The sequence below is a fragment of the Nycticebus coucang genome, chromosome 3, assembly GCF_027406575.1.
Source record: "Nycticebus coucang isolate mNycCou1 chromosome 3, mNycCou1.pri, whole genome shotgun sequence".
Taxonomy (NCBI): Eukaryota; Metazoa; Chordata; class Mammalia; order Primates; family Lorisidae; genus Nycticebus; species Nycticebus coucang.
The window spans coordinates 54,700,573-54,718,965 of NC_069782.1; the positions used below are offsets into that span (position 1 = coordinate 54,700,573).

At 39.7% G+C, this 18,393-nt stretch overlaps 1 protein-coding gene across 3 annotated transcripts in view; it reads right to left on the bottom strand.

Annotated features, from left to right (window-relative positions):
• NUP107 (nucleoporin 107) overlaps positions 1–18,393 on the bottom strand; it is a 58,475-nt gene that overhangs the window by 24,916 nt on the left and 15,166 nt on the right. For all 3 annotated transcript variants that reach the window (XM_053585524.1, XM_053585523.1, XM_053585520.1), the window contains exons 8-14: positions 18,327–18,375; positions 10,401–10,472; positions 9,749–9,837; positions 7,284–7,362; positions 4,742–4,855; positions 442–532; positions 224–300 (exon numbers count right to left, since the gene is read on the bottom strand). In XM_053585524.1, the coding sequence (XP_053441499.1) occupies positions 224–300; positions 442–532; positions 4,742–4,855; positions 7,284–7,362; positions 9,749–9,837; positions 10,401–10,472; positions 18,327–18,375 (571 nt within the window). The remainder of the gene's footprint in view (positions 1–223; positions 301–441; positions 533–4,741; positions 4,856–7,283; positions 7,363–9,748; positions 9,838–10,400; positions 10,473–18,326; positions 18,376–18,393) is intronic.

Consider the following 18,393-nt stretch of genomic DNA (forward strand, 5'->3'; position numbering starts at 1 on the left):
TGGCACTACCTTTACAAGTATGCCTTACATCAATGTTTAATTCTAATGAGAAAGTGGATAACTGTGGTAAAAAGGTAAACCTGTTTCTCAATTTCACTTCAAGTTCTTTGCAAACCGGAATTTTAGTGTTATATGACTGTGAATGTTCTGTAGCCCCTCAGCAGGTCTTCAATTACTTCAACTGGAATAAAAATCAGTATCAGTGAATAATTATGTAACTTACATCTTCTGCCATTCTCCAACAACTTATTTTCCAAATGCGTCTATATGGATTCCCTTCCACGGGCTCTAATTCTGTTCCTATAAAATGGTAAAAGAGAGAAAATTAATAGTTTAAAATAAATTATTATTTCAATTACTTCTAAAAAGATCTATAGTTCACAAAGACTGGAATTTAGAGCTAAGTGCCTGTCAGCAGCCAGATTAGAATCTACAAGGTACCTCCGTTAACATTGGGGTCATGGTACAATTTCCAGCCCTCCAGCGTTGCAGCTCTCCAGGCTTGACCACAGCGTTTACAGAGCCGCTGTGCCTTGGGAACAAGGATGAGAGTTAGTCAAATGACCATCACAGTCTGAAAAGTTCTTGTGCCTTCTGGTGAAGTATAACTAATATCTGACAAAATTGGACAACATATAGGACCAGTGTAACGAAGGACGATGGAAACAATCAACACTGGCCTTCCACTTCACTAACATGTGCATGTCTCTCTGCGGTCTCCATCTTTGTTCCTAATAATCCCTTTTCTCTTTGATTTTAGGTTTAACAATAGGTTCCCACAGTACCCACTGACATTTAACTCTGCTAGAAACGAATGGGGTTAAAAGAGCCTGATGTTAAAGCACACAAAAACACTGACTCTTATAATAAGGGTGCTATTACTTATTTAGAATTTGGTATTCTTTGTGTTCAATATAAACAATAAGATGTGCTGAATATATCAGTAAGGTAGAAGCTTGTCTGTTGTTCCATCACCCCTGTAGGAAACTATCTCTTCCCCCTTCTTGTTTTATAGGGTTCGATAAGCCTGATCCCACCACACAACTCAGGGTTAGATATGTGATCTAACAAGTTTCACCACCGAGACTCCTGCCAGAGATACTGAGAAAGAGAATACATCCCCTTTGCTGGGACTGCTGCTGGCAGAACGGAAGCCTGGAGCTCCTGATGGCCGTCTCTGGGACACCATGGGGTGGCTTCCTGGGACTGAAGCCAAGAAAGCAGGCAGAGCTATGAGCCTTAGAAAGAGTGCCCTAGTGACACCTTCAGAGTCTCTGGACCCTGCTTAAAGCTGGACACAGCCCTCTACACATTCTAGCTCCAACACCCAATCAACTCTCTCCTTGTAAGCACCCGGTGACTTAAGTTAGGTTTCTGTCACCTGGACCTAGACAGCCTGATTAATACAACTAGTTAAAGAATGTAATATTCCAAACAGCATTGAGTTATGACCTTTGAAGCTTATGACAGCTAAGTAGCAATTAACATGGAAAAGTGTTTTCATGTGCTATCAAAAAAAAGTAAAAACTGAATATAAACCTTCAAATCATTATGCTGAATTAAATAAGCCAGGGACAGGAGCACAAGTATTTATAACTCCACTTAAATGCAGTATGTAAGATGATTCCACCTACATGTCATAGAGGCAGTAAGTACGTCACAAGTCACCAGGAGCAGAGGGAGGGGGGATGAGAAGTGAGTTCATACTCATAACAGAGTCTTCGTTCACGATGATGAACAAGTTTTGGAAACTGATGGAGATGGTTTCTCAATAATATTAATGTAACTGATGCCACCAATTGATGACTAAAATGGCAAATTTTCTTACGTATATTTATCACATAATCAAAAAAAATAATGTATTCTACCAAAACCATTAAATTGTATGACTTAAAAGGGTAAACTGTATGACATATAAATTTTCTCTCAATAAAGCTGTTAAGGAAGGCGGCGCCTGTGGCTCAAAGGAGTAGGGTGCTGGCCCCATATGCTGGAGGTGGCAGGTTCAAGCCCAGCCCTGGCCAAAAACTGCAAAAAAAAAAAAAAGCTGTTAAGGCTCGGTGCCCATAGCTCAGTGGTTAGGGCATTGACAACATACACTGAGGCAGGTGGGTTTGAACCCAGCCTGGGCCTGCTAACAACAATGATAACTACAACAACAACAAAATAGCCAGGCATTTTGGCAGGCGCCTGTAATCCCAGCTACCTGGGAGGCTGAGGCAGGAGAATCGCTTAAGTCCAAGAGTTTGAGGTTGCTGTGAGCTGTGATGCCATGGCATTCTACCGAGGGGTAACATAATAACACTCTGTCTCAAAATTAAAATAAAATAAAATAAAGCTGTTAAAAAAGAGAGAAAAAATCTTGAATGTATGCCATGATTATGATTATCTTTAAAAATATATATATGCAAAAGAGAAAAGGGCTGGAAGTACATAGAGTTTCCATTTTTCAATGTTCAGTAATATGATCAGTAATATGATTTTATTTTCTGTTTTTAAAAATAAGACCCTCTGGCTCAGCACCAGTGGCAAGTGGTTACGGCGCCAGCCACAAACACGGAAGTCGGCAGGTTTGAACCCAGCCTGGGGGTTCCAGCTAACCAACAATGACAATTGCCAATAAAAAATAGCTGGGCGTTGTGGCAGGTGCCTGTAGTCCCAGCTACTTGGGAGGCTAAGGCAAGAGAATTGCTTGAGCCCAAAAGTTAGAGGTTGCTGTGAGCTGTGATGCCACAGCACTCTACCAAGGACGACATAGTGAGCTCTGTCTCAGAAAAAAAAGTTTCTAAAATAAGACCCTTTTATGCTGTTGCAATCACTAGTGTCTTACACACTAGCCAGCAATAGTTACTTGGGACTTATTTTCTGAATAAATGAATATGCAGTATCAACTTGGTTTTTTTTTTTTTAGAGACAGAGTGTCATCTTATCACCCTCGGTAGAGTGCTGTGCTATCATAGCTCACAGCAACCTTCAACTCCTGGGCTTAGGCGATTCTCTTGCCTCAGCCTTCCGAGTAGCTGGCACTACAGGTGCCCAGCACAATGCCTGGCTATTTTTTGTTGCAGTTTGGCTGGGGCTGAGTTTGAACCCGCCACCCTCGGTATATGGGACTGGTGCCCTACTCACTGAGCCGCAGGCGCTGTCCGACTTCTTTGTTTTTTAATGTCAGATTAATGTAAGTATACAAACAATTAGGGAACACTGTTTGCATTTGTTAGATAAAGTCCAAATTGTAGATGAGGCATGCCATATACCCCCACCCGATTCCCATCAGTGGGCTAAAGGCCCTCCCTTTCCTCCCCCCACTTGAATTGATGTTTTTCTCATATGTGGGCATGTATTATCTTCTTAATAAAAAATAAGAATGAGGCTTAATAACTCAAGACTGACTGCTGTAAGAAATTACCTAATATACACTGATGATAGTCAATGTTGAAGAACAAACAGCACTTTGTACTATGACTCATCTACCTGAAGAACACTGCCTTGTGCCATAACACAGGTGCAACATAACACCTGGAGACTGAAACACCCGTGCACCAGACTGCCTCGTCTAAAAGACCAACAAAGCCATCCAGTAAACTAATCGGATACTTAACATTCTATGTGCAAGATCTTAACTATCATACACATTTATTTTTACTTTTTATTTTTTTTATTAAAGCATAGCTGTGTACATTGATATGATCATGGGGCATCATACACTAGCTTCACAGACTGTTTGACACACTTTCATCACACTGGTTAACATAGCCTTCCTGGCATTCTCTCAGTTACTGTGCCAAGACACTTACATTCCACATTTACCAAGTTTCACATATATCCTTGTAAGATGCACCGCACATTTTGTTTTTTTAGAGACAAGGTCTCACTTTATTGCCCAGGCTGGGATGTAGTGGTGCAATCACAGCTCACCGAAGCCTCCAACTTCTGGGCTCTAGCAATCCTCCTGCATCAGTCTCCCAAGTAACTAGGACCATGAGTATACATGCTGGTAGAGACAGTATCTCACTATGTTGCCCAGGCTGATCTCAAAGTGATCCTCTCATCTCAGCCTCCCAAAGTGCTGAGATTACAGGCATCATGGACTACCATGTCTAGCTTCGCACACATATGAAAGAGGTAAGGTTAAAAGGAAGAAGTTTGAGGGATATCGTAGCCTTCAAGTACCTAAATAGTGTCACTTAAAATTAGCATTAGATTTACTCTGTACTCTTGAAAATTAGAATTAGAAATAGTGAGGATAGGCGGCGCCTGGGGCTCAAGGAGTAGGGTGCCGGTCCCATATGCCAGAGGTGGTAGGTTCAAACCTAGCCCTGGCCAAAATCCAAAAAAAAAGAAATAGTGAGGATACGCCTAAAGCACGAGCACAGTACAGGAAGGCAATGTTTGACTTCTTATAAGAATTTTTCTAGGTGGCGCCTGTGGCTCAAAGGAGTAGGGCGCTGGCCCCATATGCTGGAAGTGGTGGGTTCAAACCTAACCCCGGCCAAAAACTGCAAAAAAATAAAAAATAAAAAAAAATAATGTTTCTAATAATTAAAATTGTATAAATTAGAGTACACTGCTTTACAAAGCAATGAGCTCCTTATCACTGGAAATGTTCAAACAGGAAGTCAGATCTAGAAATACAGAGAATGAAATTACTGCCTTGGGGATGTGTCCTAGGGAGCCACAAAATCTTTCCCAAATCAGTCTTTGACTTTTGAAAATAGATAAGCAGAGTATACGCACTTACCTCATCTGTCATTCCAGCACGGATTAGGGTGAAGAGATATTTGAGTAATCTAATTTCATCTTCTCTATCCAGATCATCAAGGGGCATCTTCTGTCTGATGGGAGCATCAGGGTCCTATAAGCATAAAAAACAAAAACAACCCCCCCAAAAGAATCATAAATCTTTTGTATTTTGTGCCTACATACATTTTAAACATCGAAACAATGATAAACCCGTCCTGAGTTTACTGAAATAAATCCATTTACAATTCAGTTATGTAACAAAGGGAATGAAAGTGGCACAAGGTCACAAGTGTCTAAGTAGCCACACAACTGTCTGCTTCCCCCTTAAAACAGACCCCAGTGATCCGCACAAGGGCGTGCCTAGGGCAGGCAGCACACAAACACCGCAGCCTACACCAGCCCAGGAAACATCGGAAGCTGCCTGAGTTTCCTCAATCACAGCTGAACAGGGGCTGGAGCCACACGGACATGAGCATGAGGGAACTGAAGAAATCTACTCTGTAACCAGAAGGTGCTTAGATAGTACTCTGTGAGGACACAGCAAAGAGAGCCTGTTAAGATCAAGTTTGGGATCAAACAATTTATACCAGAGGTTGAAATTTTGGAATTTGTGGCATGATTTTTGACAAGGTCCCAGCACGCCATGATGTGCAGCAGCACTAACTCTGTGCACCACGTGGTAACATGAGCCCTCCAGAGGCCAACTGTGTGAGAAATCAGACTATGGATGACCTTGAGCAGCAGGAGGTAAATAACCCCACAAGTGCTGTGGTTCCAATAATGGAGCATCAGGCATGCATGCACTAACTCCACACAAAACACACTAATGCTCAATAAAAAAAATACTAAGCAGATTCTAATAAGTAAGTAAAACTCCCTAACTACTTTTCACGTTTTCAAACACTTAGGATAATACAACGGCCTGACATTAGCAGCAAATTATAATAGCTATATGATGAACTTCAAATGGAAAACAATTTTTTTTTGAGATGGAATCTTACTCTGTCACCCTGGGGAGAGTGCTGTGGTGTCATAGCTCACAGCAACTTCAAAGTCTTGGGCTCAAGAGATCCTCTTGCCTCAGTTTTTCTATTTTTAGTACAGACGGGGTCTCACTATGGCTCAGGCTGGTCTCAAACTCCTGAGCTCAGGCCCACCTGGGCCTCCCAGAATGCCGAGATTACAGGCGTGATTATTGCACCCATCCAGAAAACAATTTTAACATGACTTAAAAAAGCAAATAAAATAACTCTTACTTCACCTGTTACTGAGTATGTACTAATATGAACATCAGTTCAGGAAATGAAATACACAATAGATCAGTTGGCTACTTTCACAAATATTTTGCAAACACATCAATTTTGGAACATGGTCTCTCTGGCAAAAGGAAATCACTATTTGTTAGCCGTTAAGACTAAATGATTTTCAGCTATGCTTGCTCCAGGTTAGCTACAATCAATTTCATACTCTCCTAGAAGTTTCCAAACAATTTTCATTAAAATCACTGTTACCAAATGGAATCCTAAATTTTTTTCAATTGTTACTTACTTCTCTCACTAGTCACTACAAACATTTCACATGCCCCTACCTGTTAAAAAGATTTCTGAAATAATTCGGCTCCAGTTCTTTCCAAATCCACTATTATTCCTATTATTCATATCCTAACAATCTCTCTAATCTCTAGCAAATTCACAAAGTTTTATACCCCTTCCACATTTTCCATGTAAAAGAGCTTTCATGGGTCACTACTTCATATAGTTAAACTTTGATGTAAGACCAAAATTAAGTTGTGTGGTTCTTTTTGGAGACAGAGTCTCACTCTGTTGCTGGAGTTAAAGCGCCATGACCTCGGCTTAGCTTAAAGCAACCTCAAACTCCTGGGTTTAAGTGATCCTGCTATCTCAGCCTCCCAAAATTGCTTTTTTTTTTTTTTTTTTTTAGAGACAGTCTCATTTTGTTACCCTCGTTATAGAGTGCCCTGCCGTCACAGCTCATAGCAACCTCCAGCTATTGGGCTTAGGCGATTCTCTTGCCTTAGCCTCCAGAGTAGCTGGGACTACAGGTGCCCGACAGAATGCCCGGCTATTTTTTGTTGTTGTTGCAGTTTGGCTGGGGATGGGTTCGAACCTGCCACTCTTGGTATATGGGGCTGGCACCTTACTCTCTGAGTCACAGGCCCTGCCCCAATTAATTAGTTCTTTTTGGCCGGGGCTGGGTTTGAACCCGCCACCTCCTGCATATGTGGCCAGCGCCCTACCCCTTTGAGCCACAGGCGCTGCCCCAATTAATTGGTTTTTAATGCTGGCAAATTAGGTACCTTCCGTACCTTATTTTATTATTTATAATTCAAAGGTTATGGATATGTGCTTTGAACACATTCCATCAGATTCCAATGCAAGTTAGTTATTTTAGAGTTAAATGTTAGTGTGCACAAACCTTCAGGAAAGTAAAACAAGGATCGAAGAGGAAAAAAATTCTCAGCCTTAAAAAGAAACATCACTCAGTGTTGAAGATACCTTTTCATTTCAAGGAATACTTACCAGTTCAGTGACAAGAGGACGGACACTTCCTATATAAGAAGTTAGCTGCCGCTGTTTTAAGGTATGCAGAGTATTTTCCCTGAAAGGAAAAATAAATACCAAGTATTTTTAAAGTGGCAATTTTAATAGGCCTATTAAAAAAATCAAGTCAAATTGAGAAAGAGAGACTATAAATCCAGAAAAACATGTAACAATCCTTAACAGGAGTGCATTTTAGTTCAGATGACTAATGATAAATACTTTTTCATGCCCTTATCTGCTTTTGTGAGGTATCTGTTCAAATCTTTGTCTCCCTGGACCCTTTTTTTTTGAGACAGAGTCTCTGTTGCGTTGGGGTTGAGTGCCGTGGCATAACCATAGCTCACAATAACATCAAACTCCTAGGCTCAAGTGATCCTCCTGCCTCAGCCTCCCAAGTAGCTGGGACTACAGGCACCCACCACGATGCCCCACCACGATGCCCAGCTCATTTTTCTATTTTTAATAGAGATGGGGGTCTCACTTTGCTCAGGCTTATCTTGAACTCTTGAACTCAAAGGACGCCCCCCCCCCGCCTCAGCCTTCCAGAGTGCTACGATTATAGGCTAAGCCACTGCACCCAGTTAAATCTTTGCCCTTTTTACTGGGTTATCTTTTTATTACTGAGTTACAGTTGTTTATGAACTACATACCCTATGTTTCTTACAGTCTGTTGCTTATGATTAAGAAAAAGCAGCAAGGTAATTTTTTTAAAACATAAGTTATTCTTTTATTCTCAAGGTTTCTTCATCATATTCAAAATAAAGTCCAAAATCCTTACCTGCCTACAAAAGTCTTTCTGACCTGGCGCTCACTCCAATCTCATTTTCTTTTTTTTTGAGACAGAGTTTCACTAAGTCACCCTGGGTAGAGTGCCATGGCATCATAGCTCACAGCATCCTCCAACTCTTGGGCTTAAGCGATTTTCTTGCCTTAGGTGGGGCTACAGGCGCTTGCCACAATGCATGGCTATTTTTTTTTTTGGTTGCAGTTTTCATTGTTGTTTAACAGGCCCGGCTGGGCTCAAACCCATCAGCTTCCGTGTATGTGGCTGGCGCCCTACTGAATGAGCTATGGCGCCAAGCCTCCAATCTCATTTTCTACCATTCTTTTCCTTGAAGTGTTCCCAGTGGCCTCCTTATGCACACACTTTACCTTCCCAGGGTCTTTATGGTTTATGTTCCTGCTCAGGACACTTACCACCCAATTTCTGCATGACTCGCTTCCTTCATGTCTTAAAAGCTTCTTCCTACCTGCTGCTTCCTCAGACAGGCCTGCTCTGACCCCCTCTTCTATTTAAAGTAGGATCCTTTTTGTCCTCTCTCCCCCCCTAAACTCTGATTCATTTTTTTCCCTAAACTTCTTAATACCCAACAGGATATAAACTTGTTCCTTGTTATCTGTGGGATACTGGTTCCAGGATACCACCTGGATATCAAAATCCTAGGATGTCTAAATCCTTATATAAAATATTATACTATTTGCATATAACTTATTCACATTTTCTTGTATACTTTACATCATCTCCAGATTACCTATAATACCTAATACAATGTAAATGTTATGCAAATAGCTGTTATACTGTATTTTTATTTATATTTTTTTATTATTGTACTGTTATTATTATTACTATTTTTTTGAGATAGAGTCTCACCTAGGTAGAGTACCTCAGTGTCATAGCTCACAGCAACCTCAAACTCTTGGGCTTAAGCGATTCCCTTGCCTCAGCCTTCCAAGTAGCTGGGACTACAGAGGCCTGCCACAACACCCAGCTATTTTTAGAGACAAGGTCTTGCTCTGGTTCAGGCTGGTCTCAAACCTGTGAGTTCAGGCAATCCACCCTCCTCGGCCTCCCAGAGCGCTAGAATTACAGGTGTGAACCACCGCACCTGGCCCTGTTGTATTGTTATTATTATTTTTTGAGACAGTCTCACTATGTCGCCCTGGGTACAGTACCGTGGCATCATAGCTCACAGCAACCTCAAACTCTTGGATAATCGATTCTCTTGCCTCAGCATCCCAAGTAGCTGGGACTACAGGTGCCTGCCATAATGCCTGGCTATTTTTGTTCTTGTTGTTGTAGTTGTCATGCCTATTTTAGCTGGCCTGGGCTGGATTTGAACCCACCAGCCTCAGTGTATATGACAGGTGCCCTACCCACTGAGCTATGAGCACCACCTGTATTGTTATTTTTTACTAGGTTTTTAAAAATTATTTTTGAAATGTGGTTGGTTAAATCCAGGGATGCGGGACCAACTAATACAGCGGGCTGGCTGTGTATTTGTCCATCTGCTCTCTACCTCTTTACAACAATTATAAATTACCTAAAGGCAGAGCTTTTATCTGTTTTGCTGCAGAGTGAACAAAGTAAAAACTAAATATTTACTGAAAGATGAATGAACAAAATCAATATGAAGTGACTTTATGAATGAAGTGTAGTGACTTACCAATACACTGATTTTGCATAAAACTCAATATTATCAGAAAATTCTCCAATCTCATCTTTGGCAATACTCTCTAACCAATCTACCACCAGCTACAAAAGAAAAAAAGGATTAGTATTAACTACAAAATCTGTTAGTGTTTTATTTGTAGCAGTACTCATACCCTTAATTCAAATAGTTTCTAATATCAAAAATAACAAGTAACAATTTTCCAAGCACTATTTTTATTTTTAAGATATTAAAAAGTATTATGGCAAAAGAATAAAATTTTCTGTAGGAATAACAGAGTTCTAAATCGGCTATTCCTAGAAATACTAGGGCTGTCACTTAACACAGGAACTGCCACATGAGCTGTATTTCACTAACTCTTGCTTTGAGCCCAGGGGCTTGTGAAGCATATATAATTCACATGTCTCTTGACCTATCTTAACCTAATAAACACCATGTCCCCCACCCCACAATTTTTTGCCATGTGATAGTCAATGTGTCAAAAATCAAAAAACAGGGTTCCTAATTCGTTTGAATTACAAATAAAAAGATCAAGTAGAAAAAGAATTAAGAAAAACATTTTAAATTAAAAACACTTCAGTACTTTGGATGCCATGACCTTTTCTCCACAGTTCATTAAAAAATATTTTTAAAAATCTAGCCATACCTGACTTTGCCGAACAAGTGAATCTCTCTGAAATAACGCTTCCACAACCATTTTTTCACTGGCATTAAGAGCCTATTAAAAAATTATTTAAAGGATGGAAAGAAAAGAAGATGCTCTAAGAATATTACTTCAACAGAAAGATAAAAGCCAATAAAAGTATATTAAATCACCCATACATAAACATTTTACCACACAGTAAATTATATATTCGTCTTTGAAAAATATTTATTGTATAAACAATTTTCAAACTGCCAGATCAATCCGCATCTGCTTTTACCTGATATTTTAATTCTTTATGCTTGGAATTTTAAAAGTCTACTTCTCGGGGCGGCGCCTGTGGCTCAGTCGGTAGGGCGCCGGCCCCATATACCAAGGGTGGCGGGTTCAAACCCGGCCCCGGCTGAACTGCAACCAAAAAAAAAAAAAAAAAAAAAAAATAGCCGGGCGTTGTGGCGGGCGCCTGTAGTCCCAGCTACTCGGGAGGCTGAGGCAAGAGAACCACTTAAGCCCAGGAGTTGGAGGTTGCTGTGAGCTGTGTGATGCCATAGCACTCTACCGAGGGCCATAAAGTGAGACTCTGTCTCTACCAAAAAAAAAAAAAAAGTCTACTCCAGAGATGATGTTTCAGGGAAAAAATAGACACCAATAAAATGAAACAAAATACTGTGACAAAGGACTCAGTGTAGCCATGATACATAGATTTAAAAACTTTAAAATCCTTTCATCCTACACAGAAGTTGATAATAAATTAACTCAAAAGCAATCAAAGACTTAAGACTTACTTTAAAAGGTAATTTAATATAAATAATAGCAAGTAACACTAAGCAGTACATTGAAAGGCTAATAAGTTGTGACCAGTTCAAGTGTGGGTTAAACTATTAATGAATCCATTTTATTCATGAGTTAAAGAAAAATTACATGAACTTTTTGGTAGATGCCAAAATGCCATTTGATAGAAGCAGAGGAATACTTCACTAATGTTAAGAGATTATCTAACTGAAACCTGGAGCAAATAATATACAGTCATGAAGAGTCTACAGGGGATTGGTCCGAGGATGCTGTGGGGATACCAACATCTGCAGATGCTCAAGTATCTCATGTAAAATGTCATAGTACACTTTAAACCATTTCTAGATTACTTATATTTACTATAATTACATAGACTAAATTCTATGTAAATAGTTACACAATATTGTTTGGAGAAAAATGACAAGAGAAGAAAGTCTGGGCTCGGCGCCTGTAACACAGTGGTTACGGTGCCAGCCACATACACCAAGGGTGGTGGGTTCAAACCCAGCCCGGGCCTGCTAAACAATAATGACAACTGCAACAAAAAATAGCCAGGCATTGTGGTAGGCGCCTGTAGTCCCAGCTACTTGGGAGGCTTAGGCAAGAGAATCACTCAAGCCCAAGAGTTTGAGGATGCTGTGAGCTGTGATGCCATAGCACTCTACAGAGAGCGACAAAGTGAGACTCTGTGTCTCTAAAAAAAAACCAGAAAGAAGAAAGTCTGTACATGCTCACTACCAACACAACTGTCCATTTCCTCCCCAATATTTTCTCTGTGTGATTAAATTCATGGATGCAAAACCCACAGATACAAGGAGCTGACTATAATTAACTGTAAAGGGAAACACTTCCTTTAAAATCCAGAAGATGAAAAGAAAAAGAATCTCTGCTATTATTCAACTTTACTTTGAAAATTTTAGCTAATAAAAGTAGAAAAAAATTAAGTTAGTATTAAGTATGTTAAAAGGCAAAGTCATCACTATTAGTAGATAATAGTATTGCCTTCCTAGAAAACCAAAGAAAATCAATGGCAATTTAGTAGAGATGGGATCTTGCTCTTTCTAAGGCTGGTCTTGAACTCCTGAGTTTAAGCAATTCTCCTGCTTTGGTCTCCCAGAGTGCTGGGATTACAGGTGTAAGCACGCCTAGCTGGATATCTATTAAGATTAATAAGTGAGCTTAATAAACAGCCAAATGTAAGACAGAACTCCTAGATGTGCATGTTACTTTGTAGGAATGAAGTATTTGCAGAATAAATGAAAAGACATTAAATATTTTAGGTGAAAAAGCAGATTAAAAGACATGTATAGCTGAAATTATTTGTTATAAAAATAAATTTATTTTCTGCTATAGTTGCTTCAAACAAGAATTACTTTTGGCAGATATACATCATGTGATATAGGCGGGTTTAGCCTTTACTGATGATGGGTGTTCATGTTAGTTTCTTTTCCTCAAGACCATATCTAACATTAGACAGAGTAGCCAAGAGCTTTTTCTTTTGTTTTTTGTTTTGACAAATTAGTGAGGAAATAGCATTTTAAGAGGAGTCTCTTCTCAAAGAAATTAGCTGAGAGTCTAATTCTTGTCTTTCCCAACTAATGAAGCTAAGCGGGCATCTCAGAAACTTGCCTTCTGAACGGGAGGACTCCAGGCCATCACTAAAGATGTGTTCAGGCAGGGAGCACACTTTCTATACCCTGTAGAACAGCAGCGGTTCTCAATCTGTGGGTTGCAACCCCTTTGGGGGTCGATGACCCTTTCACAGGGGTCGCCTAAGACCATCCTGCATATCAGATATTTACATTACGATTCATAACAGTAGCAAAATTAGTTATGAAGCAGCAACAAAAATAATTTTATGGTTGGGGGTCACCACAACATGAGGAACTGTCTTAAAGGGTCGTGGCATTAGGAAGGTTGAGAACCACTGCAGTGTTAAATTATGGGCTGTAACATTACTCTGTCTTTCTGTCTAATGATGTCAGAGAATGCCAGTAGTTTAAAATTTTTATTTTAGGATTTACTTGTACTCTGAATTTCCTGGAACAAAGGAGTAGTAGCGGTGGGTATTTTCCAAACTGCCCCATATATGTACAGTTCAGTTTAACCACTGATTGCCTGGTTATTTTCTTTTTTTATTGTTGGGGATTCATTGAGGGTACAATAAGCCAGGTTACACTGATTGCAATTGTTAGGTAAAGTCCCTCTTGCAATCATGTCTTGCCCCCATAAAGTGTGACACACACCAAGGCCCCACCCCCCTCCCTCCGTCCCTCTTTTTGCTCCCCCCCCATAACCTTAATTGTCATTAATTGTCCTCATATGCCTGGTTATTTTCTTACTGGGCTCTTTTTGAGGTTAAAAAAGAAAATCCCTGGTTTAAAACCAGTAATGCCTGTTGAGTGTGCCCACAGGCCATAATAGGTGAGAAGAGAGATATCCAGTAACCCAATGAGTAGGAAAGGGGCTGTGTTGCTTGTGAAGTGGTATTAGTAGCATTTTTTGTAGATTGTTTGCTGGATTTAATGTGTTGATCTAAAAAGCTATTTTCTGTTTCTTTGCAGAAGGGAGTTATAACCAGGCTACAATGACGGCAGGTGGAGGCCCAGCACAGGGGCTCTTGCACTGTTTCCACCTACACATTACATACCTAATAGTGCCCTGCTTCACAGACTCTGAATACTGGTTTAGGGTCATCATGTCTACTGGAGTTTGCTGTGTAGAGCCATAGCTTCCTGTTTTGTTAGCATCAGATAGGCTAGCAGGAACGGACCAGGGCCTTGTCTCACACAGACGATACCTCAGATGTTGGCCGGATATGTGAACTGCCTATTTCCTGTTACCAGAGATTTGATTTTTAACTAAATGAAAATCAATGGATTCTTTCCTCCCTCAAACCACAAAGCAAAAATAAAATAATGCTTTTGAAAACTGTTTCTAGAATTTTGAGACAGAGTCTCACTTTGTCACTCTTGGCAGAGTACCCAGGTGTAACAGCTCACAGCAACCTCAAACTCTTGGACTTATGCAATTCTCTTGCCACAGCCTCCTGAGCAGCTGGGACTACAGGTGCCCACCACAATGCCTGGCTATTTTTAGACATGGGGTCTCACTCTGGCTCAGGTGGTCTCAAACCTGTGAGCTTAGGCCATCCACCTGCATCAGCCTCCCAGAGTGCTGGGATTACAGGTGTGACCCACCACACCCGGCCCATTGTTTCTAGAATTTAAAAGTAAAAAAATGATGGTACTTTCCAAAATTACTTCAGAACATGACAATAGATTCTTTTAACATAAACTCAAAATCAAAACAGCATACCTGCTAAGCTACAACAGACTGTTGACTCCAAGGGTTTTGATCAATATCATAAGAAATCTTTTCCCTTTGACATGCTCTGACTTTTGTTGTTTGCAGGAAGGGTGTGCGTGTGTGCACGTGTGCAGAGTGCACGTAAGTATCAGTGCCTAAGTTAGGAAAACTACATTCCTGGTTCTATATTGAGGAGAATGATGTAAAAAGCAACATGAAATATTAGCCCTCATTTTGTTTTAAATTACAAATTCATGTTAATTGTTCTCAGAATTGGATTTTTTTCCCTCAAAATTAAAATAATTTTTTCTTTTGGATTTAATGAAGTATAGCTAGCTGAAGCCAGTTTGACAAGGTGAGAGAGATGTCAGACTGATGAAAGGTGTGCAGCCTATTTCAAAACCAAACCCTAAGCCCGTTTTAAGAACAATAAACTATATTTTACATGCAAAAATAAAAAAAAGAATTACTTTTCAACTCAGAAACTAAAAAGTAATTAAACCCCAAAAGGCATCTGGTCTTGGTAGTTTTACAGACATATTTTTACCAAGCCTTCAAAGAACAGGTAATCTCTATGTTCTTCCCTATGTTGCTTGTGAAGTGGTATTAGTAGCATTTTTGTAGATTGTTTGCTGGATTTAATGTGTTGATCTAAAAAGGCTATTTTCTGCTTCTTTGCAGAAGGGAGTTATAACCAGGCTACATGGACGGCAGGTAGAGGCCCAGCATCAGGGGCTCTGGTACTGTTTCCACCTACACATTACATACCCAATAGTACCCTGCTTCACAGGCTCTGAATAACAGAGTACAAAAAACCCCAGAAGATCTCTAGAGAGCTAGTACAATTCTAGACACCAAAACTAGATGAAGATGCCATAAAAAGGGAAATGTATTTGGGCAATTCCGGACTAAGAAGTCAACTAATAAGCAGTAGCATATTTAGGAATAGGTCATGGCTCAGAGTTTATCCTTACTTGATGACTCAACTGTAAGCCATTACATCAATGAATTCCAGCAGAGACCTACAGAAGCTAAATTTTGACTACATTCAATACCCATTCCAACTTTTAACAGTTTAGGGGGGGAACATTCCAATCTACAGGAAAACATCAAATGTAAAGATGAAACAAAAGCATTCTTCTAGAAACAAGAAAAGAATGTTCACTATTAGTGACATAAACCAACAGTGTATGGTGCTCCTAGTCAATGTGATGAGGCAAGTAAAATCAATACGGTGGACAAGATTAGAAAAAATTAAGAAGATTATTTGTAGATGATTACTGCCAACATAGAAAACACAATAAAATCAATTGAAAACCTTTTAGAGCTAGTAAGAGAGCTCAAAAAGATGGCCAAGTACAAGCTGTGCACATAAATGTCTGTCAATAACTACTTTAAAAATATAGTAGGAGGCTCGGCGCCTGTAGCTCAAGCAGCTAAGGTGCCAGCCACATACACCAGAGCTGGGGGGTTTGAATCCAGCCTAGGCCTGCCAAACAACAATGATAACTACAACCAAAAAATAGCTGGGTGTTGTGATAGGTGCCTATAGTCCCAGCTACTTGGGAGGCTGAGGCAAGAGAATCACTTAAGCCAGGAGTTGGAGGTTGCTGCGAGCTGTGATGCCACAGCACTCTATCCAGGGTGACAGCTTGAGGCTTTGTCTCAAAAAAAAAAAAAAAATATAGTAGGAAAGAGAATCTACACGACAGATTTTACAGAGAAGAGCATGAGATCTATATAGAATATAAGAGATCTGAATAAATGGAGATCTATGCCATTATCATAATTGGGAAGATTAAACATGGCAAAAATATCATTTTTCCCAAAGTTAATGTACAAATTCAGTAGATACCAAATACTGAAACTTCGAAGTTAGGCTCAGTAGTATAGCTTTGGCTTTCACATGAATCAATCAATAAAACAGAAAATATCCACTTACAAATATGATTTGGTATATTTTATAGGTAGCATTATAAATCAGTAAAGAAAGGATGGTCTATTTGACAAATGATGTTGGAATAAATGTATATTCATTTGAAAAAAGTTAAATCTCTTGTTTACTGATAGACAAACTCACTCAAGATGAATTCACAACTTGAATTAATTCAAGTCCTAAAATGAGACTAAAATTTAAGAGAAAATATTAGAGAATATTTTTAAAATAGACAGGAAAGGCCTTCCTTAGCAAGACACAAGATAATAAGTGTTACAAAAAATACGACAGATGTGACCAGATAAAAACAGAAAAGATTCATCAAACAAAGTTGACAGATAAGTGACAGAAAGGAGACTATTTAACATGTGTAAGAGAATAAAAAAAAAATTACTAAGAAAGTGAGCAAAAGGTATGAATGTAGAACTCACAAAAAATACAAACAGGTAAGAATAAAAAATTACTCCATCGCACTAGTGATGAAGGAGACACATATTAAAACCAGAGTAAACATTTTCATGTACAATTAGTGAGAGTGTAAACTGGTACCGTCTATCAGGAAGGCAATATGACAATCTCCACAAACTCTGGCCCAACAATTTCACTTCCAGAAATATGGTAAAACCCTATATAAACTGACATTAAAAAAAAAACCCTGGCTCAGAGCCCATAGTACAGTGGTTACAGTGCCAGCCACCTACACCGAAGTTGGTGAGTTGGAATCTGGCCCAGGCCAGCTAAACAACAATGACAACTGCAACAACAACAACAACAAACTGGCTGGGTGTTGTAGCAGGCACCTGTAGTCCCAGCTACTTGGAGGCTGAGGCAAGAGAATCAGTTGAGCCCAAGAGTCTGAGGTTGCTGTGAGCTGTGACACCATAGCACCCTACTGAGGGCAACATGGTGAAATTCTGTCTCAAAAAAAAAAACCTGAGAAATATTAATGAAATTAAAAAGAAATGTTCAGTATAGTATATAAGTGAAATCATACTATATATTAAAAAGAGAAACTGTGTATGTGTGTGTCTACCAAGGTACACAGAAACCGCCTGATAAAACACATACCAAATTGTTATACTGAATAGTCAGTGGATACAAAACAAGTTTTACTCTTAACTCTCTAACATAAATCAATATATGATTATTTTACGAGACTATCATTTATTTGTAAAAATTTTTAGGCTCGGCACCTATAGCTCAAGCAGCTAAGGCGCCAGCCACATACACCAGAGCTCATGGGTTTGATTCCAGCCTGGGCCTGCCAAACAACAAAGACAACTACAACCAAAAAATAGCTGGGCGTTGTGGTAGATGCCTGTAGTCCCAGCTCCTTGGGATGCTGAGGCAAGAGAATCACTTGAGCCCAGTAGTTGGAGGTTGCTGTAAGTTATGACGCCATGGTACTCTACCCAGGGCAACGGTTTGAGGCTCTATCTCAAAAAAAAAAAAAAAAAATTTTTTTTTTTTTTTTACATGAAGAAACTAAAGATGGAGGGTTGGGTATAGTTAAAGTCCAGGCTTTAAAAAAAAATGAAAAATTGGTGGCACCTGTGGCTCAGTGAGTAGGGTGCCGGCCCCATGTACCAAGGGTGGCGGGTTCAAACCCAGCCCTGGCTGAACTGCAACCAAAAAATAGCCGGGCATGTGGTGGGCGCCTGTAGTCCCAGCTGCTCGGGAGGCTGAGGCAAGAGAATTGCGGAAGCCCAAGAGCTAGAGGTTGCTGTGAGTCCTGTGACATCATGGCACTCTACTGAGGGTGGTAAAGTGAGACTCTGTCTCTACAAAAAAAAAAAAAAAAAAAATTGAGGGGTTGGAAATTATAAATCCTGTAGTAAAAATCATTTTAGTTGTTAAGCATTTATAAAGGAAAAAGTTAACACAAAACTTACAGTAATTGCAAACATATTTTCATCTTCTAATGCAGACTGTATTCTGTCTCTGTGAATAACACAAAAC